Genomic DNA, 23,950 nt, shown 5'->3' with positions numbered 1-23,950 from the left:
AAAGGCAATCTGATGTAAATAACTCTCTCTGGTCCTTGATGTGTTGGGGTGACATGAAGACTTTGTAGCATTTGACTTCTTCGTGTGTTCCTGGTTTATATGTTGATGTCATGAGAAGATGTTAGCAAGGAAACGCTTAACTGCCTCTGAGCAGCATGAACAACACAGGACCTACTGAGATTAGAAATCCTCCGGTCATCGGAGCTGGGGTGGGCGCTTCCCTGGGCTGCCGGCATTCTGTCCTTGCAATGGGAGGGGTCCCGTCCGACCTCGGGTGGTCTCAGAGCTTCCATGGTGCACGTCCCCAGCCAAGGACAGATGGAAAAGCATGAGCACGTCTCTTCTTCAGCAGATTGACATCTCCTCAGACCTGGGCTCCGGCGGGCTCTGGGACAGCGAGCCTTTCTCTCCTGGAGGATGGTTCACCCCGGGTGCAGTAACCCCACTAAATCAAATGGTGTCCTGCACTCCAGGGTGGAGAGGGCACGGGCAGAGGACGAGCTGCCAACTTGCTTTACCTGGCAGCTGTTCAACTCCGTGACAGGCCTACCTCTGATTAAACAAATTTGAGAAATATGTAAAGTTTTGGAAGCAGTTTTGCACTGATTTGATAAAAGAAACCACAAAACACTGCAGCGCAGGTGTTGAGAATGTTTGAAAGCTGATTGAGGGAAGCAGATGGCTTTAGTCAGTGGCATCCAGCCAAAAGAGCAGGTGCTGGTCATGTGACCGCTGGTTACCAGGGTAATCTGATTGCTCTTGGCGTGCAGATGAAAGGAAAGGGGCCCAGCGTTCAGCTGTAGTATTGTATAATTTGTGGCAGTTAGAGCGGAAATAAATGCTGGGAATGGAGCCTCATAGTAGGGGAGACTGCTGTCCATGTGTAGCATAAACACTGGGATAGTTGGATGAGGAACTCTTGTATGGATTTTTTTTTTTTTTAATTTAAAAAATATTATGCTTTCTGTGAATCTTTCGGGGGCCTAAAGTTTTTAGGACACTGCCTTTTTTTTTTTTTTAAATTAAAAAGAAGTCTGTAAACCTAATTGCTGTTTGCTATAATCTTGAATCATTGTAAGTTTTTTCCTTATGTGGCTATTTACTAGGCTAAGATATTAACAGCACAAAATAAAAACAAGCTCTGAGGATTTGAAAATGACTACTTTAGTATTATCAAATATCTTATTTATTCGTTACAAAGATCCCTTTTAGGTGTGCAGTTATATTAACACATACTTTTGAAATATTTTACATGACATGTGCTTTACTGAAATAAAAGCATGTAGGTATCCTGCCCTCTTTTCCTTTTGTAATAGTTGGGACTGGAAAAAAAAATGCTATTTAATGCATTCTGGCAGCATACTTTTTTAGGAATTTACAAGGTCAAACTTTTTAAAGGTTTTTGAAACGGATCTTTTGTTTTCAATGGTAAAAAGTAATTATTACTGAGGTTGGATTGTTTTAAATGTTGGATAATAAATGATAATAAACAATGTTAGGAAACCTTGAGGCTGGTTTCGAAATTGCTGTGAAAGGTGGCACTAGATGTGCATTCTAAAAGAATGGCAAATAAAGTTTCTAAAGGTGATGGTAGACTTAAATTTAAAATCTTTTTTTTTCTTCTTACAGTTCATCCTTGTCTTTTGACTTTGGTAACATTCAAATCATGTTAACCTTTGATGGAAACACGCTGTGGATCTTGAACTTGAATTATTGGGGTTGCTCTGCTGTGTTTTTGTATTTTGGAGACCTAGCTTTTGAAAAACAGACTATTGTGACACCTTAAAAAAATGCCTAGCGCCAAAATAAAGCTTATTTTTACTTAAGAACACAGCATTAAATAAAACTGTGTAGAAGAGGAAATTGGTATATATTTTGTTATATTTTAAAAGATTATAAATTGGATTAAAATGTAGCTGAATGATGTAAAAGAGGACATGCAATACTACTGGTCAAGAAAAGGACTTAGGAGTATTTAAAGTTATCCACAGGAGATATGAAGAAATGATGATTATGTTCTAGCTTTCCTTGAAAGTTTTAAAAACGTATTCTGATGCCTTAAAAACTTGATAGTAAAACAACTTCTTAATCTGATTTTTCGTCAGGGCTTGCTGTATTGGCAGAGACTGTTCATTGTCTCGACGAACAAATGTACTCTGTGTGATTATTAGCAGTTTTTGCATGCCATTTCTTTCTAATTAGGTCAGAAATTTGCCGAAGGTCATCGGTATGGGGTTTTGCTGTAAAAATTAATTGAGAGTAAGTACTGTTTAACTCTCGATGGCCATCATGCTTTGATTTATCCATGGTTATTGATACTTAGGGGATGTTTATGTGGGAAACAGATGCATGGGGTGTGTGGAAAACCTCATGAAAAAGTGAACATTAAGTGATCCACTTTGAATTCTAGTAATAAGAAACCTGATTCAGAAGCAAGTGCTTTGAAGAAAAAGGTCAACAAGGGAAAAACAGAAGGTTCTGAAAATTCAGACTTGGACAAAACGCCCCCACCATCCCCTCCTCCCGAAGACGATGAAGACCCAGGTGTTCAGGTAATACCTTTATTCTGATCCTGAGCCGTAGTTGTTGAGCGTGGGTAACTTTAGCTGCATATCAAGTGCACTGGACCTACCTGTCTTTGTTATAGAGCTGCTGTAAAGATGGGTTTTTGTTGTCTGGAACATTATATCCATTGTGATGAGAGCTGTGCGGTGGCCAGCGCGAAATTAAACTCCTGACTTCGTGGTTTTGCCATCTTTGACTCTATGATAAATAAAACAGGCTCTTGACATTTATTTCTGTGAAGGTATCTTTTGATCTTTATGTATATGTTAGTGTTAATGTCTTCTTAATATATTGGTTCATTAAGAGCTTCATCCACATTTCTAAATTTCTCCTAAGTTTGGTTCCCTGTCAATTATATTGCAGAACGAAGTGGAAGATGTAATCTGTACCTCATCTTGAGGTTTCTGACATCTGACGGTCAGAGTTGAGATGTGTTTGTGTAATACTAAAGTTTCTGTGAACCAACTGAGGGACTTTCTGGATGGCAGCACTGCATGGTTGCCCAGTGTTAGATTCTCCTGACTTTTGGACGATTTTATAGGAGTCAGTCGAAAGACTGGCCCTGAAATAAACATCAGGAATTCAGGTTCTTGCGTGTAAAGCACACTGCCTCCACTGAGAGGACTGTAAGTAAGGGATCCCTCCACGTGACTGTTGAACATTGTTTCCTTGTTACGTTCCCTGGAAGCATGCCAGCGTGGTCCTCTGGGGTGCCTGGGAACGTGGCTTCTGTGAATGACATCTCCGCTGTCAAGGAGCAGTTACTGAGCGTCCTGCAGGATAGAAAGCAGCCCCTGGAAGCAAGTTTGACCTTTTCTAAATGGTTTGGTGCATATTCAGTACTCCTTGTACCTACTAATTTGCTTCAAAGTTAGAAACAAAGTACTTGCAATATACAGCTCTGTGCTAAAGAATTTCAGATAGCTTTTGTTTGTGTGTGTGTGTGTTTAACTAGAACTCCCTGATACCAATAAAGTCACAGAATGGCCTAACCTAAGAGGACCTGAAAGGGGGAAAGAGAGAATGAATGAATGTGTTTTGGTTTGGCTTGGTTTGGTTCTATAACTAACATAGTGATAACCTCTGGCAGTTTGAGTTAATTTTGTAATCTCCTCTGACTTTATATGTCAGTGAAAAGATATGGGGGAGGTGAGTAGATATTTTTAATTGTTTAGGGAGTTTTAAACTAAAGTATTTTTAATGATTTTGAGTTTACTTTTTATGCTCACAGGTGTCCCCCCCCCCCCCCAATTGCCTTTGCTTAAACTAGGACCTTCATGCAGTAGTATTTGGACAATATGAAGAAGACTTTCACACAGGTCAAGAAAATTCTGTACTTTCACAAACACTACTGAATCTTAAAAATCCATTTGCATTAATGCAGACCCAAATGGACTTTATGAAATACCAGTGTTTGTTTTATTTTGTTTTTCCCCTTCTGCATTTCAGTTATAGAAAACGCTAATCAATGCAAATGGACATCGGTGCACCCTTTCTCATTGGCTGGTGCTGAACTGTCCTGGGCTGCACAGCTGAAGTCAGTAACCACACAAGTCTCTTTCTGAGTGTCCCTCCTGTGTCTCCGCACAGGAAGTGATGTTGCCTGCTGGTTTGTTGTGTTTCTTCCTGTAGCACACGCTTCAGTAAAGGGCATGTAGTTCTTGAGTTTTATGATTGATTTGTTTAAACTCTAGTAAATGCCATGTCTTATTTTTTCTTTTTCTTTTAGCCAACTGAAAATTGTGTCACAAAGTACTGCCACAATGAGATTGTGACAACACATTTAAATCTCCTGTTCAGTATACCTATTTTAGCTATAAGAAAATTCTTAAAACAATCCAAGTTTAACAAGTTATTTTTGTGTTAATTCAAAAGTTTTGAGCTTTAAGTGCAATTCTTACATTTTATTTTGATTCCCCCCATCTTTTTTTTTCTTCTTTTTTAATTGAAGGATAATTGCTTACAGAATTTTGTTGTTTTCTCTCAAACATCAACATGAATCAGCCATACTCCCCAAATCTTTTAAATAATAATAATCTAACAGATCTTAAAGAAGCCTATTATGTAATAAATTATTTTATGTTGGGAAATTGGAAAAGGAACTTTGATACCCAAAATAAATGAACTTACAATCAGCTATTATTTAGAAGGTAGAGAAGCAATATAACATTTAAACAGTTCAGAAAATTGAGTTCTAATTGTATTTTTTTTTTTTTACTCTTATGTAACACAAAGTTGATATGAGGAGAAACTTTCATTATAAAAGTTATATTCACCATACATACATTTCTATTAAAAAAAAATTCTCTGTCTTATTGCACTGGAACATTTCTTCATTATCAGAGTGAGGTTTAGTTTAAAGTGGATTTGTCTTAGACTCTGCCCAAGGACAGTTAGTCACTTGCATTGAAAGAATCCTGGGGCAGTGTGGCCCCAGCCATGGAAACCTGACAAAGCATCACAGATGTGTCATTCGTAGCACGTTCTCCTTACAGTAATGACGTAAAGATGAAAATAAAGATTAATCTGTTTCCATTTAGTGAAATTGATACATCAAATGAAACACAGAGATTATGCTAAATCTCACCAAATTAAACTGTTGTTCCTGATAATAGGCCCTTACATCTTAAAGAAACTGACAGCCAGAAGTGGGAGGTAATAAAGTGAGGCAGAAGAGGAGTTACTCCAGATGAGCTGTGGGAAGAGAGGAAGGAGGCTGTGTAATGCAGCCTGACTTTAGAGCCTCACTGCTTCCTGACTTTCCTTGCAAAAAGTGGAGCTTGATACTGATGACTGTAATGCTACTAATTGCATTTGGCATTAGCACCTGCCTTGCACTATTTTGAATGCTTCCAGTGAATTTCCTTCTGTAACCGTCACAGCATACTTATGAGGCAGCTACTACCATTACCCCTATTCTACAGATCGGGAAACTGAGGTCCCTAAAACAACTCATCCAGGGTCATGCAGTGAAAGACCAGGCTCATTCTCATGGGGACACGCAGTGCCAGGGCTCACAAGGTGACGTGGGGCAGGATGGGCCGTGGCAGGACCCCCACTAGCCGCTGTGTCACCTCCACATGGAATTGGTTATTCTGGAGAGGAGAGGGAGGTCAAAGGGGAAAGTCAGAATTTGGATGCCTCCCCCCCACTCCCCCCCAATACCTAGATGTAGAGCTAAAAGTTCACAGTCTCCAATGACCCATCTGATGGTCCTGTTGTACCAGTTGTATTGTGAGCGGCCTCCCACCCCCTCTTAAGAGCAGGGGAAGCACAGACTTAATACAGTAAAACGCATTGGGTCCTGTTCTCTGGTACAGGGTGCTGGAGCTTGGTGGTCCCGACTTGGGCCCTGTCGGTCTCTGGCCCATACCTCCCAAGGTCCATCTGGTGGGGTGATTTGCTTCTCTCTGCCTTACTGTCCCAACTTTAAAAAACTCTCAAGGCTCTTCAGAAAGTTTTTCTTCATAACTCTTAGAAAGCAGTTTGCATCAGTGTTACTTTTTTCCATATTCTTTTTATTCTGTGTGCTTTGCCAGCTCATCTGTAATAGTCTTGCCTTGGTCAGTGATTTAAAACTTACACAAGTCATTTTAGAGTTAGCTTAGATTTTATCACATACACATATTAATGAGAAAGTTATTTATCTCCCTTTTAAATTAACAGACAAACCTATTTGTATATCAGAAAGGTCAAGCAGTCTAGAATTCTTTTGAACAAAAAGTGCAGAATCTTTCCTTCTGCTCCATTTATTTCACTCCCCAGAATTAATAGCTTTAGCAGTTTGTTGTGTCTTTTCAGATTTTTCCTATTATTGAAAACATATACATATACATTAATTTTTTTAAACAAATACTCATTGGGTCATAGCCAAGTAAACAAGATATGCTGTGTATTTCTCTGGAGGAGTTAATATATTGATGGCCCACACATTCAGATAGACACACAAGGTTTTTCTCTTCTTAGAATTGTAAGCAACCAATTGTTACGTGACTTGCTTTTCTTTTTAGTTAATCATTTGTCTTCTGGATGCTTCCTGTAGCTTCCTAGGAGTTTACTTGCCAGGATGAGTGGGCAGGTTTTACATTTTGACCACACTGGTCCTGCAAAAGTGTATCAGGTTCTACTTTGACCACTGGATGAGACAGCATCTTGCCAGCATTCCTACTAATACTGTTAACAATCCTTTGCATTTTAATCAATGCAGTCAAAAATTTTACAAGTAAGTTCCTTATCATAGTTGCTCATTGTAAATTCTGCCATTCAGTCCTTCATCTCTTCAAAAATGTTCAAACTGTTTCTTTTAGGACCAAGATTAAAGTTCACACCTTCTATCTAAATGGACCTCTGAAATCTTATTGGTACCTTGGATAATAATCTAACTGTAGTTATATAGAACTTTATAATTCACAAAGTATCTTCTAATGCCTTCAGTTTTTTTAGACTTTTTATCACGGAAAAAAATTTTCTTTAAAACATACAAAACATCCTTCATTAGGATGGCCTAATGAAGTCTTACATATCCACCACTCAGCTTCAGTATTGCCTTCACTTTTGAGCAACTCACTGCCTGAATGAGGAGGAAGATGTGTCATTACTACCATTGCGCAGTTAAAGGCCACACAGCCGGGAGTGGCAGGACCTTGACCTGCCAGGTGTCTGACTTCAGATTTCCCCCTTTCCCATCATATTTGTTGCCAGTGTGATGTCTTGTGTGATTTACGGGGTTATAGTCACTGACTTTTCTGTAAGATCATTGTTATTTTATAATATAAATGTACCCTTGCCATTCTAAGAAACAGAAATGAGCATCAGCTTTCTAAGCCCTCCCTGGCGGGTTTTTGTTTTAGAAGCGACGGTCCAGCAGGCAAGTGAAGAGAAAGCGATACACCGAGGACTTGGAGTTCAAGATCTCTGATGAGGAGGCCGATGACGCAGATGCTGCTGGGAGAGACTCCCCCTCCACCACCTCACAGTCGGAGCCACAGGTGAGCGACCAGGTGTGCAGGGTTCCCGCATGCATTTCAAAGAGTAGGCTGGAGATTTTATAGCTGGTATCTGAGAACTTCATCTGAAGCATCGGACTTTGAGCTGGAAACATCCATCTCATGTTGGTGAACACACTTTGGGAAATCAGTGGTTTAAAAGTAGGTGTTTTAAAAAACCCTGTTCGCTGAAATTTATTGTAGTGCGAGCCTGTGATACATAATTTGACACCGTTTTGGAGAATTGATGGTCCCTGTTGAGGATGAGTCAGAGCTGGGCTGCAGGGAGACTGAATTTCCCTCTGAGAGTTCAGTGCTGTATAGCTTCTGGGACTTTAATAAGCCACTCAGGCTTGTCTCCTGCTGCTCAGCATCATAAGAACCCCTTTATGAAATTACTGCCGTGTAGTACCCAGCAGGGCATACTTTATTCTCCGTGCAATGTAAATGATGGATAAAAGAGCTTATAAAATATGGGTAGTAATGGAGGATTGATTATTGTGAAGATCTTTTTTTTCCCCCCTCTCTCTTTTAAAATCCTCTTCCTACCATCACTGTGCTTTAGTTAACAAACTGGTAACCCACAGAAAAATATATTAAATGCAGTTTTGTATTTCATTGGTAATTTGCACTCTGTTAGGTTGTTCTGTAACGTTTTGTGTGACCTCCGTAGATCAAAGCTGCCTACAATAACAGAATGATGAGTATATTTACCCCATGGGTCCAGACAGGGAGAAGTCAGGTCTTTGCCATCAGGCAGAGATCATTTCTCTTGGCAGCTGGAGTTTCTGAATGCTCCTTGGCTTTGGGGACCCATGCTAGACCACGCAATTAAACCACATAATCGCAAAGTAATAAACACAGATCTTCTTTTTTGCCTTTCTGCAGAGGGAGATTTTTGTTCTTTTCAATCGTTATTTCCCACTGGCGATCCTGCCCAGTGATTTAAAGGGTTTGGAGGGAGAGGCGAAAGGGAATGGTTTCTCACTTTTATAGCTTAGAATGACATGCTGTCTGTTTGCATTCATCCCTTCTGCTTTATTTTTTAGGAATCTGTTGATGCAGATGGTCCAGTGGTAGAAAAAATTATGAGTAGTCGTTCAGTAAAAAAACAGGTAAGCGCCATGTGGAGTTAGCAAAACTTGTAGTGTGGGTATGACTCAGAATTATTTTTTGTTTTACAATTTCCTTTTAAAAATTTCACTATTGTAAAATAAAACTTCTGTCATGGTTCTAATCCTGTCTAATTGATATTACTCCAATATCAATATTTGAGATATTCAACCCCAGGTGAAATTAAAATGTATCAAACAGTTAGTGCTTTATTACCCCATTTAGAGTAGGCAGGAACTCAAAACATCTCAAAAGAAATGTATAGGACTCATAGGCTGCCTTTTTCATAAATATTATTCATAAAAAATCATAGACGTGAATCTGTCATCTCTCTTAGGAAGGTCCCTACCCCCACCCCCCCACCCCCCGCAATCCTGGAAGTTCTGTCATTTTAGCAAGTAGGTGTTTTCTCATACTTTTTACAGCATTTTTTCATACGCAGTTGAATTCTAATTTCTTTTTTTATTTGTTTGATTGGGGATTTTGTTTGTTTGTTTCGGTTGTGCCTTGCAGTATGTGCGATCCTAGTTTCTCTAACTAGGGATCAAACCTGCACCACCTAGAGTGAACGTGCAGAGTCTTAACCGCTGGACTCCCAGGAAGTCCTCTCATATGCAATTGAAATATTCACTAGTATTTTTTTTGTTACTGCAGAAGTGAAATACTGAACTATTTTCAGTATAAGTTTTGAAAATAATATGCCTTATCCTTCCAAATTATTTGAAATTCATGTTGATTCATGAAGGTGAGCCCTAAGTATCCTTTATTAGCCTGGTGCCCTTGTCCCTGAGGGGCACACACACTGTGACAATGAAGTCCAGGAACACTGCGTCTGTTATTGATGGAGACTCCCTGTCAACCTTGCCCCTTTTTGATCAGTTTGAGAAAATGCTCTAGTTTGAAGAAGTACATAGGCATCCAGGTACATTTACATGTTCCAGCCAACTGTGTTTGGTTTGTTTGTCTCTAGAGATGGTCTCCTTTAGGTATAAGTGTCTGTCTTCTGGCTTGAATCATCATCAGGTGCACAGTTAATTCTTTTTCTTTGCTTTCAAGGTGGGTGGAAGTATAGCCTCATTGTTTTGACATGTAAAATAAGCTTTTTTTTCTGGGAAAAAAGTAAAGTGTATACATAGTGTAACTTCCAGTGAGAGAGATGAGGAGTGGAGGAATTACAAGATTTAAAGTGAGCTCCTGGGTTTATCAAATAGGAAATATTTAAGAGCCTCTTGATGAAGGTGAAATCTTTGAAAAAGCTGGCTTAAAACTCAGCATTCAAAAAACGAAGATCATGGCATCCAGTCCCATCGCTTCATGGTAAATAGATAGGGAAAAAGCAGAAACAGTGACGGATTTTATTTTCTTGGACTCCAAAATCACTGCTGATGATGACTGCAGCCACAAAATTAAAAGATGCTTGCACCTTGGAAGCAAAGCTATGACAAACGTAGACAGTATATTGAAAAGCAGAGATACCCCTTTGCCAACAAAGGTCTGTGTAGTCAAAGCTGTGGTTTTTCCAGGAATCATGTACAGATGTGAGAATTGGACCATAAAGAAGGCTGAGCGCCAAAGAATTGATGCTTTCAAATTGTGTTGCTGGAGAAGACTCTTGAGAATACCTTGAGCAGCAAGGAGATCCAACCAGTCAATCCTAAAGATCAAGCCTGAATATTCATTGGAAGGACTTTTGCTGAAGCTGAAGCTCCAATACTTTGACCACCTGATGTGAAGAGCTGATTCTTTGGAAAAGACACTGATGGTGGGAAAGATTGAGTCTAGGAGGAGAAGGGAGCAACAGAGGATGAGATGGTTGAATGGCATCACCAACTCAATGGACACGAGTTTGAGCAAACTCAGGGAGATAGTGAAGGGTGGGGAAGCCTGGTGTGCTACAGTTCAGGGGGGTCACAAAGAGTTGGACACAACTTAGTGACTTAACAACAACTCTTCAAATACTTTCTAGAGATCCTTGAAGTGATATTGTACCAGTGGTAAATTCTTTGCCTTTGCTCCAGTACTCTTTTGCTGTTCTATTGTGTTATTCAAGGCATAGATTTTTATCAGAAGATAGCATTCTGGTTCATATGAAAATGAAAGCAACATGTCAAGATATTTTCAAGATGGTGCAGAGAACTCTGCTGGGCGATGCTGAGTCAGAGTATTCAGTCAGATAGGGAGACACAAGCCCAGCTCACTGCAGTGAAATGGAGTGGATATTTCATTACCAACCGAAGGTGTCATCGGATCAAAATCCCACGCACAGAATGTGTATGTGTGGCTGAGTCTCTTCACTGTTCACCTGAAACTATCATGACATTGTTCATCGGCTATATCCCAATACAAAATAAAAAGCTAAAAAAAAAAGATATTTTCAAAAGAAGTGTAGAGAATGAAGATATATGGAGTTACCTACCTGGTGACTCTTTGACCTTGAGAGTTTCCTCTCTGATGAATATGAGATCTCAACCAAATTCCACTCCTGTTCAAGCAGAAACAAGCACTATTAACCTAATTAGAAAGGTTGTGTTTTCGTCCTTCTAATGACTGTAGAATTGTTAATTTGTGAATTGTAGATATATGGCAGAATGTAAATGCTTGACATACTGTAAAGTGTAATCCCCTTCACCGAATTGAAGTGACTTGTTTGAGTAAATAGCCTGTGGTTTGCATGGGATATATTAATTTTCATTCAATTGATAGTGCTTCAGTAGGCATAGTCAGCAGGTTTGGGGGTTGCAAATTATAATCAGCTCTATTATTCAGAGCTACTTAGACTATACATGATGGAGGGCATTGCTTTTTCTTCCTGTCTTGCCCACTATAGGGCTAGTTTTTTCCTTCTTTCCTACCCTTGAAAGAGAGCTACTCTCAGTTTAGGAGTAGGTATTACTACCATTTAGAGATGACCAGGCTCATCTTATCACCGGAGATTAAAAATCACTGTAATTGTATGTGAGGATAGTAGAGTGTTTGTTGAATTGGTGAATTTTAGGATGAAGAAAATTAATGGGAAATTTTCTCTGGAAGGAGAGATGTGCCTTGAGGTATGATTTAAAATAAGAAATATGGAGCTCATTGACGTGCTTGTAGATTACTGGTATTTCATAAAGGGCAATAAAAAATCCATCAGAAAATTGTAAACATTAGCAGGTACTTACTTTTTAACCTGCTAATGTTCTCGAAATAGTTACTTTAGTTATCAGCCTTAGTTACAGTGGAGGAAAGTGTGGCAAATAGAAACAAAAGGAAATTTGAGATTTTCCTGTGGATTCTAGCTGGCCCGGCCGATCTGTTTCCTATTACCATGAATAATTGAAGATGTGGCTGTGAGAAGGTGCCTTTGTCTCCCCCTGGCAGCACTATGGGAACTGGCTGAGGGCTGCAAAGCTGCCCCTGTGCGGTGCTGACACATAGTGGGGACTCAGTTAATGGTTTTTACAATCCGCTGACCTCATCCGTGTAGCTTCTAAAGGGTCATCCCTTATGATGGAGCTGTACAAACGCACAGAACTCGTCTGGCAGAACTTCTCTAGTTCAGCACCTCATGTTACATGGGGATGGCTCAGGCATTTATGTTGTTCTGAACCCACATTAGAGCCTCCCTGGTGACTCAGTGGTAAAGAACTCACCTGTTAAGGGGGGAGACACCGGTTCAATCCCTGGGTGGAGAAGACCCCTGGAGAAGGAAATGGCAACCCACTCTAGTATTCTTCCTGGGAAATCCCATGGATAGGGGAGCCTGGCAGGCTGCAGTCCAGGGTCGCAAAAGTGTTGGACATGACTAAGCTACTAAACAACAACAAACCCAAATGCACAAGCATGAGACCCAGTGGAAAGAACATAGGTGGTACTTGTATTTGAATACTGAGATAGGTTTAAGAATGGACTTTTGGATTGTGTAAAAGTTAATTCTCTTTGCACAGGGAGTCATAGTGTAGCCCTTTCTGCCTTGAGCCATCTGTCCTTGGGGGAAAACAATTCAAATCCTTTTTGTATCAGAAGGTCAAAAATAGTTTTGAAAGTGAATTCTGTATTTATGATGTCCTATTTTCTTCGTAAGTAAACCATGATTTGATACCTCTGATAGAGTACACAGTAGGTTGGGCTGGAAATAAGAATGGATTCATACCTTTTCTTTATTGTTACTTTTATCAAGGTACTTTCTCATTCTTTTCTGAATTATTTAATAAGATTTCTGCCTTTTCACCCTAAAGTTTAGCTTTGTTTCCTCAATGCAACTGCTTAATTTAGTAATAGGGTGCTTGGGAAAGGTCTTTCAGACTTGGATTATCATTTGCTGAATGGCTGTTTTAGAATCCAGGTGGCCGAGGAGTTGATTTATGCCTGGTTAAGGTTCTGTTTCATGGCAACAGTGGGACAAGTATAGCTTAATATGTTTGGAACTTTCAATTTCATGTGAATAATAAGGATTTTGATAGACTACTCTAGACGTCTAATAAAGAGATAAACACATTTCTCAAAACTAGCCTACTGAGCATGTAAAATTACTTCAAAGTACTCTCAAATTTACTGGTAACTGTCCTAGAGATAATGGGTTGGCCAAAAAGTTGGTGGGGGGTTTTCCATCCATAAGATTATGGAAGAACCCCAAAGGCCCTTTTGGACTAACCCAGCAAATTTGAGTGTTTTGTGTGTATGTGTGTGTGCACGCACAGTAGTGGTGCCTTGACTCAAGTTGTTCATTGGATATGCCCATTGAAGAAAAAGTTTTGAACATTGGGGGTGAAGGTAAGGGACTGGGGCTGTTTTCAACTGTCACAAGAGTCTGGTCAAACTGACTTCCATTTAGTGAATAATTAAAAGGATGCCTCTGAGGGCTGATAAATTCACACACTTTTGTTCATTGTTTTGCTGTAAGTAAAACAGAAGAGGCCAGCGTGATCATATTTATATGATATGAAGGGCAAAACAGTTCTCTAGCTCTCCACATACAGTTCTGGAGCAGGAAGGCCATTCACCTACAGCTCTGGAGCAGGGAGACAATCCACCTATAGTTCTGGGAGCGGGAAAAGGATCCACCTACAGTTCTGGGGCGAGAAGAGGATCCAGAGGCTCCACCTACAGTTCTGGAGCGGGAAGAGGATCCACCTATAATTCTGGAGCGGGAAGAGGATCCACCTACAGTTCTGGAGCGGGAAGAGGATCCACCTGCAGTTCTGGAGTGGGGAGACGATCTACCTACAGTTCTGGGAGCAGGAAGAGGAACCACCTGCAGTTCTGGGAGCAGGAAGAGGCTCCACCTACAGTTCTGGAGCAGAGAGACGATCTACCTACAGTTCTGGGAGCAGGAACAGGAACCACCTGCAGTTCTGGGAGCAGGAAGACGATCCACCTACAGTTCTGGAGCCAGAAGAGGATCCACCTACAGTTCTGGGAGCAGGAAGATGATCAAACACGAATGGTCACTGAACAGAGCACAGAGTTCTAATTCAGAACATCCCAAAGAACTAGGACCCAGAACAATTCTGCACCTGCTCCAGCTGCTGCTCAATGAGGTCTGGAACCCGATCACCTGCTCCCAGAGAGCTCGAGTCGAGACCCTCTTATTGAGATCTCTGCAGCACACTCCCTCGAAGCATAGCTGATCACAACAAGAAAATGGATCTATGAACAGTCAGGGACACAACATTGACACCTTTAAAAGTCCAAGCTTTCTGGAGCAGAACTGAGCAGAATGAAAATGACCTCTTTGTTCAAGAGGTCATCCTGTGTGCTTTGAGACCCTCCTAGCAGTTCCAGTCGGTGAGACCACTTAGAATGAGATGGTAATGGCAGTACAGGAGGAAGGCTCTGAAAGAGTAAAGTCAGGAAATGACAGAGCATGGAAGGGACAAAGCTTGTCTTTTTACCACCTCCAAGGTATATAATTTTGGAAACCTTTTTCAGAATTGAAAGAAATATAGTTAACATCAAAAAGTTAAAACAGCAGGCCAAACATTTGAATTCCATTAGAGGTTTAAATTTCATGATATGCTATGAGAAGCACCATGAGATCTAGGCTCTTCCTGGCTTCTCATTCTCCTTGACTGGCCCCTGTCTTATCTTTGGCTTTCTTCTGAAATCTCCGGTTGTATGCCAAGATAATGTGTCTTGAAATGATTGCTGAAATGTGGGTGTGGAACCGGGTAATACTAGGGCTAGAAAAATATAAGGTGAGTCCAGGAGGGTCGGACTTGAATCAGCCAGAATTTATCGATACAGTAATTGCTGGTATATATTGAAGGCATCTAGCAAACATTTCATTTTGGACAACTGAAATGTCTGGGACACATCACAACATTGTAAATCAGCTATACTCCAATAAAAATTGATATAAAAATAGTAAAAGTAAATAAAATCTGGGACACAGATGGTTTTCTGTGCACATTGGTTAAAAAGCTGCTGTAGGGGCATCCTTGGTGGCTCAGTGGTAAAGAATCTGCCTGCCAGTGCAGGAAACACAGGTTTGATCCCTGATCCTGGAAGATCCCACATGCCTCAGAACCACTAAGCCCATGCACCACAACCATTGAACCTGTGCTGTAAAGCCTGGGAGCTGCAACTACTGAGCCCCCGCACCCTGGAGCCTGTGTTCTGCAGTAAGAGAAGCCACTGCAGTGAGAAGCCTGCACACCACAATTGGAGAGTAGCCCCTGCTCACCGTAACTAGAAAAAAGCTCATGCAGCAATGAAGACTGAACACAGCCAACAGTAACTAAATAAAGTTATTATTATTATTATTTTTTTTAGCAAAAAGAAGCTGCCATTGCTATAGGGACTTGCCTGGTGGTCCAGTGGTTAAGACTTCCAGTGTGAGGGAGGCGAGTTTCATCACTGGTCGGGGAGCTGAGAACCCACCAGCCTTGAGGCCAAAAAACCCAAAACCTAAAACAGAAGCAATATTGTAACAAATGCAATAAAAATTTTAAAAATAAGTCTGCATTTTAAAAAATCTTTAAAGTAAAATTGGTGCTACTTAAAATGTTTTAGGATGATGATCTTTAGAGAAGTTAGGGCGGGACCAGATTTTTTTTTTAATTTTTAAATTAATTTTTTAAACTTTTTGTTTTGGGGTATAGGTGATTAACAGTGTTATGATAGTTTCAGGTGAACAGCAAAGGGACACAGCCATATCTTCATGTATCCATTCTCCCCCAAATTTCTGTCCCATCCAGGCTGCCACATAACACTGAGTCGAGTTCCCTGTGCTATACAGTAGGTCCTTGTTGTTTATCCATTTTAGATGTAGCACTGTGTACATACCCACCCCAAACTCCCTAACTCTCCCTTCCCCCAATCCTTCCCCCTGGCAACCGTAAGTTCATTTTCTAAGTCTGTGAGTCTCTTTCTATTTTGTAAATAAGTTCATGCGTATCATTTCTTTTTAGATTCCATATATAAGGGATGTCACCCAATATTTCTCCTTCTCTGTCTGACTTACTTCACTTAGTATGATGATCTACAGGGAGGGTAGGACCACGTGTTAATGGCTTTTGGCCGCATTCCTCAGTGTCCTTATTGGGGATCTCTTGGCAGATGGAAAAGCTGCTTGATATTTAAGTTTAACTGATACTTGTAAGAGTTTTGGAGAATAGTGTTAGTCTACAATCTTTGACAGTAGTTTTAAGACTAAGGATTGAGGGCAGCCCCAGTGTCTTTGAATGGCCCTGGTGCCGGTCTGTCACCCAGGAGATGTCTCCGTTCCTTTGTTCGTCCTCTGTCATGCTCTGACTTGCCTTAGTTTTCTCCGCGGCATCTCTGAGGCCGCCTAGCAGCCAAATGCGACCCTCCAGGCAGGTGCTCTCGTAACAGTGTAAAAGCAATCTTCGAACATCTGTAAGTGGTGTTTATGTTTTACATCCTTGATTTATCTGATCAAATGTTCCAGAAGAAAATTACATATTACAACTTGTTTAACAGCCTAAAACCTAAAGGAAAAAAAAGTATTGAAAGAGATGCTTAAAATATCATCTACACGGTTCTTCTGCAGACATGACGGTAGGCAGGATCAAGGGAGAGATTCTAGATAATCTGCCCACTGCACTCTCGGTCTGGCTGACGGGTCACCACGTTAACCTCACCTCAATGTCGTATTTGGAGTGTTAATTTTATTTGGCTGCTACGTGTGTGAGACATCTTGTCTGAGAGATTTTAATTGTACCATCGAGTCAAACTAAAACCCTCAATAGTGATGCACTGAAATTACAGCCTAGGAACAAGGTTTAGTTTTATATGGTTTCTTGTTTAGAGTTATTAACTATATGGACGAATAAATGTCTTTTAAATATTTTAAAACATTACAAAACCCACAATGTAAAGTTGCCATGAGGCAGCCAAAAATAATACATATGGCATTCAGGAGAGCAGTTGCTAATTGGCTGCTGCCTGCAAAAATGGTACACTTGGCGTCTACTTAACACTGTGGGTTTGGCAGAAAGCCAGATTTGGGGTCAGGTTGTTGTGAATGAAGCTGCATGTGGTTAGGGAGGAGTTAAAGTGATTCATGTCTGAGAAGCCGGAGCCAGTCGGGTAGCGCCTGGCCCGTCCTCATCCGACTGCCTCCCACCAGCTCACCACGTGCTCATCCTTCCAGGAACGTCCCATGCCACTTCTGCGATGCCTTATGTGTGTCCACACGGGAGTAAATCATTACTTTCGGAGCATTCTAGTAGATGCTTTCAAGTATATGCCTGAAATTTTCCTCTGTTGCAGAAGGAATCCGGAGAGGAGGTAGAAGTTGAGGAGTTCTACGTGAAATATAAAAACTTGTAAGTAGATTGTGACTTTTTTTTTTTAATGGAATATATTTTCAAGGTACCAAATTAAAAAGTAATCAGGAATTTTTTTTTTTTAATTGGCAATGGGGAAATTTTGGTATGATTTATTCAGCACTGTGGAGGCCATTGCCTCCTAACTTTTGTATCTTGGATAGTTGATAAGTTTAATTTTTCTGTAAAATGTGTAATTGGTGTAAAGGTTGACTAGCTTTTGTGCATAACCAAGAAGTTCTTTTTAGAGGAGATGAAAACTCCTACGATATCAGAGAAAGTAATACCTGCTTGACCTCAGAGGATGAATTTTGCTCTGTGAGGCCAGGCACCCTGCCTTCATCTGTGCTCAATGAGAACTCTGCTCCTGGGTGAAAGTGCTAGAAAAATTGTGACATCATCTCACGAAATGTAGCGAGCTACGGTTTTGATGATCTGTTTTTATTTCTGATTTGTGTTTAGTGAATTTGAATTGCTTAACTTTTAAAAAACTGAGTCACAAACCACTGTGAGTTGTTGTTCTGATTCTAATAGATGGAGGCAGGATGCTAGGACCAAGCACACTCTGATGGGACAGCCTAGTTTGAAGCATCAGTATTCATCCTACCGAGGAAAGACTGTGGCCATTCTCTAACCCAAATAACAATCACAGAATAAAGACAAAAATATTTATTGATAATGTAAAAGTTAAATGTACTTTAAACTTTTTAAGGCCAAGAGCTCAAGTGTCATATTAGTGAATTCTGGGGTTTCAAGAGAGGCTTCAGGGAGCTGTCAAAACAGCCTAAGAAAATCTACCCTACCCTCAAAAAAGCATCAGGCCTCATGGTTTCTGTCATCAACCCCTGTTGCATTTGGCGCTGTGTTAATGGATGGATGTCTTTCTGACGTTTGTGAGCAGAACCTTCCACCAGGTAAAAAGATGAAGGAGTTTCTTATCAGTGTTACTGTAAAAGTTCAGTGAAATGAAAAATGCTCAGTAAACATCAGATGCTGTCATCATTTTATACTCAGAGCATGAGAACTTTACACACATGCCAGGTATGCACATGACATGGTTTCATATAGTCTTATAAGGTGGGTGGAAAGACTGAATAAGGAGGAGATAACCAAGTAAGCCAGAGAGAAGGCTCTCTGGTGGATTTATCAAATCACACTCCAAGTCAAGAAGTTTAAGTATCTTTTGCCAAGAAACAATTCCACTAGATAGACACCCGTCCCAGTCAGTGTGGAGTGCTGAGGCCCGTGGTGTTTGATTCTCAGAAATCCTCTCAACTGGCCTGTGACCAACCCCAGCCCCTGGGGTGCCTCACCAGGTGCCGCCGTGGCCGCCAGCCGGGGAGATGAGTCATCAGTCATGTGAGATGAAGCAGCGTGGTGCTGAAAAATAGCTTTCCTCTCTGGTGTTATGGAGCTCTAAAGGAAGTTAAAATTTCCATAAAATGAAAACTTTTTGTTAACCTTTCATTTTGACATAATTTCAGATTTACAGAAAAATTGCAACAGCAGTACAAAGAATTCCTGTGTGGAGTCTTATGTTATTCAGAGGGTCATAATCCCTTACTGTCGTATCATTATTTCCTTTGCTCACTTGATCCCAGATCTGGCCGGTGGAAGCCCATCAGGCTGTCTCCTCCCTCGCTTACCTTGTCCCTGTCCTTCGAACACTTCCTTAGTTTCTGGCACCAGAGGATGTTCCTGACGCATCTCAAAACTTTCTGTTCAAGGCCTGGAATTGGTCCTTTCTCTTAGGAGCCTTGGTTGTTTTTACTGGAGAAGAGCATTTAGAAACCAAGGTTTAACTAGGTGTGTTCATTGCTGCTGGGAAGTCATTGCTTCTGGGCTTCTCAGTGGATAGGGCTAGGAAGGGCATCCACGTGTGTGTGTAAATGATAATGCGTGTATGTATGACATATACACATACATGTTACACACACACATAAATGTTCATTATATATACCCACACATTTCTGTCTACCTACCTACCTGCCAACAAGGAAGAACAATGTCTTTATAGTGATATTTCCAATTTTATTTCAATACCATGGGATTCATTCTATTCTTTCCCCTTCTAATATTAATAACTCTCTGTTTTCTACTCTGAGAAACCTGTCACAGTAGACATATGATCCGTAATATATTTTCTATGATCCATAATATATTTTCTTATTTGTTAATCCTGAAATATATAAGAAATAGATTCAGAATTACTAGACCATATTTATGTGAAAAAGAAGCCTGCTAGCTTCATTCAGTATTTGTTAGCGTTTTTTGTTGTCTAAATGCTTTTTCTAAGTGCTTTTTGCTCAGGTTAGTCCTTCTCCTTCCTGCCCCCCTTCAGTGGGATGTTATTTATTTGATACTTGGTCTCATTATGGGCTTCCCTGGTAGCTCTGAAGAATCTGCCTGCAATGCAGGAGACCCAGGTTCGATCGCTGGGTCGGGAAGATCTTCTGGAGGAGGGGATGGTAACCCACTCCAGTATTCTTGCTTGGAGAATCCCATGGGCAAAGGAGCTGGGCGGGCTACAGTCCATGAGGTCACAAAGAGTTGGACACAGCTGAGTGACTAACACTACTTTTGGCTCATTAGTTTCTGTTTGTATTTGTAATCCATTTTAGGACCCACCCCATCCTTGTTGATTTTTTTTTGCCTTTTTTTCAAGTTCGTGAAATACTAACATGGTTCAGTAGTCAGAATTGTACACAAGACAATACCCAAAGAAGTGCCATCTTCCCTTCCTTTCCACCCCATTCCTACTTCAGTTCAGTTCAGTCACTCAGTCGTGTCCGACTCTTTGCGACCCCATGAATTGCAGCACGCCAGGCCTCTCTGTCCATCACCAACTCCCGGAGTCTACCCAAACCCATGTCTATCGAGTCGGTGATGCCATCCAACCATCTCATCCTCTGTCGTCCCCTTCTCCTCCCGCCCCCAATCCTACCCAGCATTAGGGTCTTTTCCAATGAGTCAACCCTTCGCATGAGGTGGCCAAAGTATCGGAGTTTCAGCTTCAACATCAGACCTTCCAATGAACACCCAGGATTGATCTCTTTTAGGATGGATTGATTGGATCTCCTTGCAGTCCAAGGGACTCTCAAGAGTCTTCTCCAACACCACAGTTCAAAAGCATCAATTCTTCGGCACTCAGCTTTCTTCACCGTCCCAACTCTCACAATCATACATGACCACTGGAAAAACCATAGCCTTGACTAGACGGACTTTTGTTGGCAAAGTAATGTCTCTGCTTTTAAATATGCTATCTAGGTTGGCCATAACCTTCCTTCCAAGCAGTAAGTGTCTTTTAATTTCATGGCTGCAGTCACCATCAGCAGTGATTCTGGAGCCCAAAAAAATAAAGTCTGACACTGTTTCCACTGTTCCCCATCTATTTCCCATGAAGTGATGGGACCAGATGCCATGATCTTAGTTTTCTGAATGTTGAGCTTTAAGCCAACTTTTTCACTCTCCTCTTTCACTTTCATCAAGAGGCTCTTTAGTTCTTCTTCACTTTCTGCCATAAGGGTGGTGTCATCCGCATATCTGAGGTTATTGATATTTCTCCCGGCAATCTTGATTCCAGCTTGTGTTTCTTCCAGCCCAGCGTTTCTCATGATGTACTCTGCATGTAAGTTAAATAAGCAGGGTGACAACATACAGCCTTGACGTACTCCTTTTCCTATTTGGAACCAGTCTGTCGTTCCATGTCCAGTTCGAACTGTTGCTTCCTGACCTGCATACAGGTTTCTCAAGAGACAGGTCAGATGGTCTGGTATTCCCATCTCTTTCAGAATTTTCCACAGTTTATTGTGATCCACACAGTCAAAGGCTTTGGCATAGTCAATAAAGCAGAAATAGATGTTTTTCTGGAACTCTCTTACCTTCTCATTAATCTCAGATTTATCCTTCCTGTAATTTTTGGCATGAATATGGGGATAGGTAAATCAATAGGTTGGTTTATTTTATATGTTATTTCCCTTTTTTTTCTTAAGCACAAAAGAATAGCATCAGTACACATTTGCACTTTTTGCTTTTTTCACAATACTATGAGTACTATGTTACTCAACATCAGTTCATAGGGTCTTCCTCATTCTTTTTTACAGCTGCCTAGTACTCCACTGCATGTCTGCATGATAACGTACCCAGCCAATCTCCCATGTGTGCTGGCTTGTAAATGGCTTCTGATATGTTACAGTTACAAATAATGCTGCAATATATGTTTTCATGCCTACATATTTTTGAATTGTTGGAGGCATAGCTTCAGGATGAATTTTTAAAACTGGGATTGCTAGATCAAAAGGCAAACATAAATGCACTTCTCCTAGGGAATTTTGCAATGCCTGATAGTTCTGTTTGCATTCCTACCAATACTGTGTGAGATCACCCATTTCCGCACAACATTTCCAATGTAGTGCGTGTGTGTGTTTGTTTACTTTTTGTGGGAAATTGTATCTCAGTGTGGTTTTAAGTAGCATTTTCTTTTATTGTGAGTGATTTAGGACATCTTTTCATAAGTTTAATGACCATTTTTGTATCTTGTCCTGTCAGTTATGTGTTCAGATCTTTTGCCCAGTTTTCTGTTGTGCTTCCTTATGTTTTTAACAGTTCTTTATATGTATGTGGTTAGTAGTCCTTCATCTATATCATATATTGCAGCTATCTTTTCCCAGTTTCAGTTGTCATTTGGCTTTATTTATTGTTGTGTATAGCATCGTACTTTTTTTAAAAAAAAATTTTATATTCAGCTTTGTTCATCTTTCCTTTTATTAGATCTTACTTTTGAATCATAGTTGGAAATCCTTTTCATACCCCTGGCTAAAGAGGAATTTTCCGTGTTTTTCTGTAATATTTGCATGTTTTTATCTTCTCTGTTTAGGTTCTTGATTTACTTGGTACATGATGTAAAGCATAACTCTAATTTTATTCTTTTCCAAATATTGTTGTTTCAGCATCATCATTAAAAAGTCCATCTTTGCCCTGGTGATTTGAGATGCAACCTTTATCATGAACTAAAGATACATATTTATTGGGTCCATGTCTGTCTTTATTCTAATCCTTTGATCTGTCTCTTCACAAGTTATAGCATACTATTTTACTTATAGAGGCTTTATAGTATTTTATTATCTGGTTTATTGGAGTTTCCCCTAAGATAGTTCCTTTTTATGGTTTTTCTGGATGTTTAGCATGTTCATTTTTATATATAAATCCAGCATTCACTTGTCTAACTCCATTAAAATAGTTGTTTACATTTTTATTTACATTGTGTTAAACTACAAATTTATGACTTATGATATTGAGTCTTGCTATCTGAAAACAAGGATGTCTTTCTTGGTTCAACTTGCTTTCTGTGTCTTTTAGGAGGATCTTAAATGCTTCCTTATACAAGTTTCACATGTTCCTTATTAAATATATTACTAAGTATTTTTTCTTTGCTGATACTGTAAAAGAGATTTTCACTATCATTATTTCTTCTGTTTTATTTGTGTAAATGGAGACATTTGACTTCTGTCTGTTAATTTTATATTCTGCTATATAACTGAATTATTTTATTTTATTATTTGAATTAGTTTCCTAATTGATCCTCTAGGGTTTTCCAGTTATGCAGTCATATCGTCTGCAAATAGAGAGTGTTCTTATTTTCCAGTTACCACTCCTCTTCTTTTCTCTCATCTAACAGCATTGGCCAATGCCTAGAATGTGATATTGAACAGTAGAGGACATATAGGTATCCTTACCTTGTTTCTGATCCTAGTGGAGAAGCCTATGGTTTTTCTCCATTTAGTTGAAGCTGATTTCACTGCCCAAAATTTCAGCCCAGTTTCCCGGAGGGAGAGTAGAGCTGGACCAGCTGTTGAAGGGCCTGCATCTTCCTCATGGCCATCCTGGCGGTGCTTTTAAAGGCATGTGCACCTCAGCTAAGACAGAGGTGCTGAGTGTTCACATACCTTTCTCTATCCAAAAATTAGGAAACTAGACTAGGTGATGTTTATAATATTTGGTTTTGGTTATAACAGTATTGCATGTTATTTATTGAAAATTTGGAAAATACAAGTCAAAAGTAAAAAATATTTAGAATTTTACCACCCAGAATGATCATTACTAGCATTTTGATGCGTTTTTATTGAGTCTTTTTTCCCTGAGTGTGTGTGTGTGTGTGTGCTCATGCACTTATAGGGCGTCTATCAATTCATATTTATACAAGGCATATGTATTTAAAATCCTTATCTCCCTCAGTTCACTGTAGAAGGACTAAATCTGTCCTACCTATGAAAATGCATATTAGATGTTATGTAAATAAAAATGATATGATATTTAATGTCATCAGCCTTTTCCATATCATTAATCATATTTTGAAAGATTTTTGTAGTGGCCACATAATTTCTAAGAGTAGCAGTATCTTGATTTTGAAAGCACCTCATTTTTTTAAATGTCATCACTAAAAAGAGAAATAAGAGATAGGCGAGGTTGTAGTGGTGTGGGGTGGGGTGAGGATGATAGTACTAAAGGATATTGAAA

The 23,950-nt window shown here is 40.0% G+C and overlaps 1 protein-coding gene across 4 annotated transcripts in view; it reads left to right on the top strand.

Annotated features, from left to right (window-relative positions):
* The window catches only part of CHD7 (chromodomain helicase DNA binding protein 7), a 194,147-nt gene that overhangs the window by 119,146 nt on the left and 51,051 nt on the right, over nt 1-23,950 (top strand). For all 4 annotated transcript variants that reach the window (XM_081504339.1, XM_081504337.1, XM_081504338.1 and 1 more), the window contains exons 4-7: nt 2,411-2,552; nt 7,416-7,553; nt 8,600-8,665; nt 17,379-17,434. In XM_081504339.1, coding sequence (XP_081360465.1) covers nt 2,411-2,552; nt 7,416-7,553; nt 8,600-8,665; nt 17,379-17,434 — 402 coding nt within the window. The remainder of the gene's footprint in view (nt 1-2,410; nt 2,553-7,415; nt 7,554-8,599; nt 8,666-17,378; nt 17,435-23,950) is intronic.

This window comes from Giraffa tippelskirchi, chromosome 6 (genome assembly GCF_054371585.1).
Source record: "Giraffa tippelskirchi isolate mGirTip1 chromosome 6, T2T-mGirTip1v1.2.pri, whole genome shotgun sequence".
NCBI lineage: Eukaryota > Metazoa > Chordata > Mammalia > Artiodactyla > Giraffidae > Giraffa > Giraffa tippelskirchi.
The sequence above is the reverse complement of the archived record's forward strand: the minus strand, read 5'-3'. Positions and strand labels throughout refer to the sequence as shown.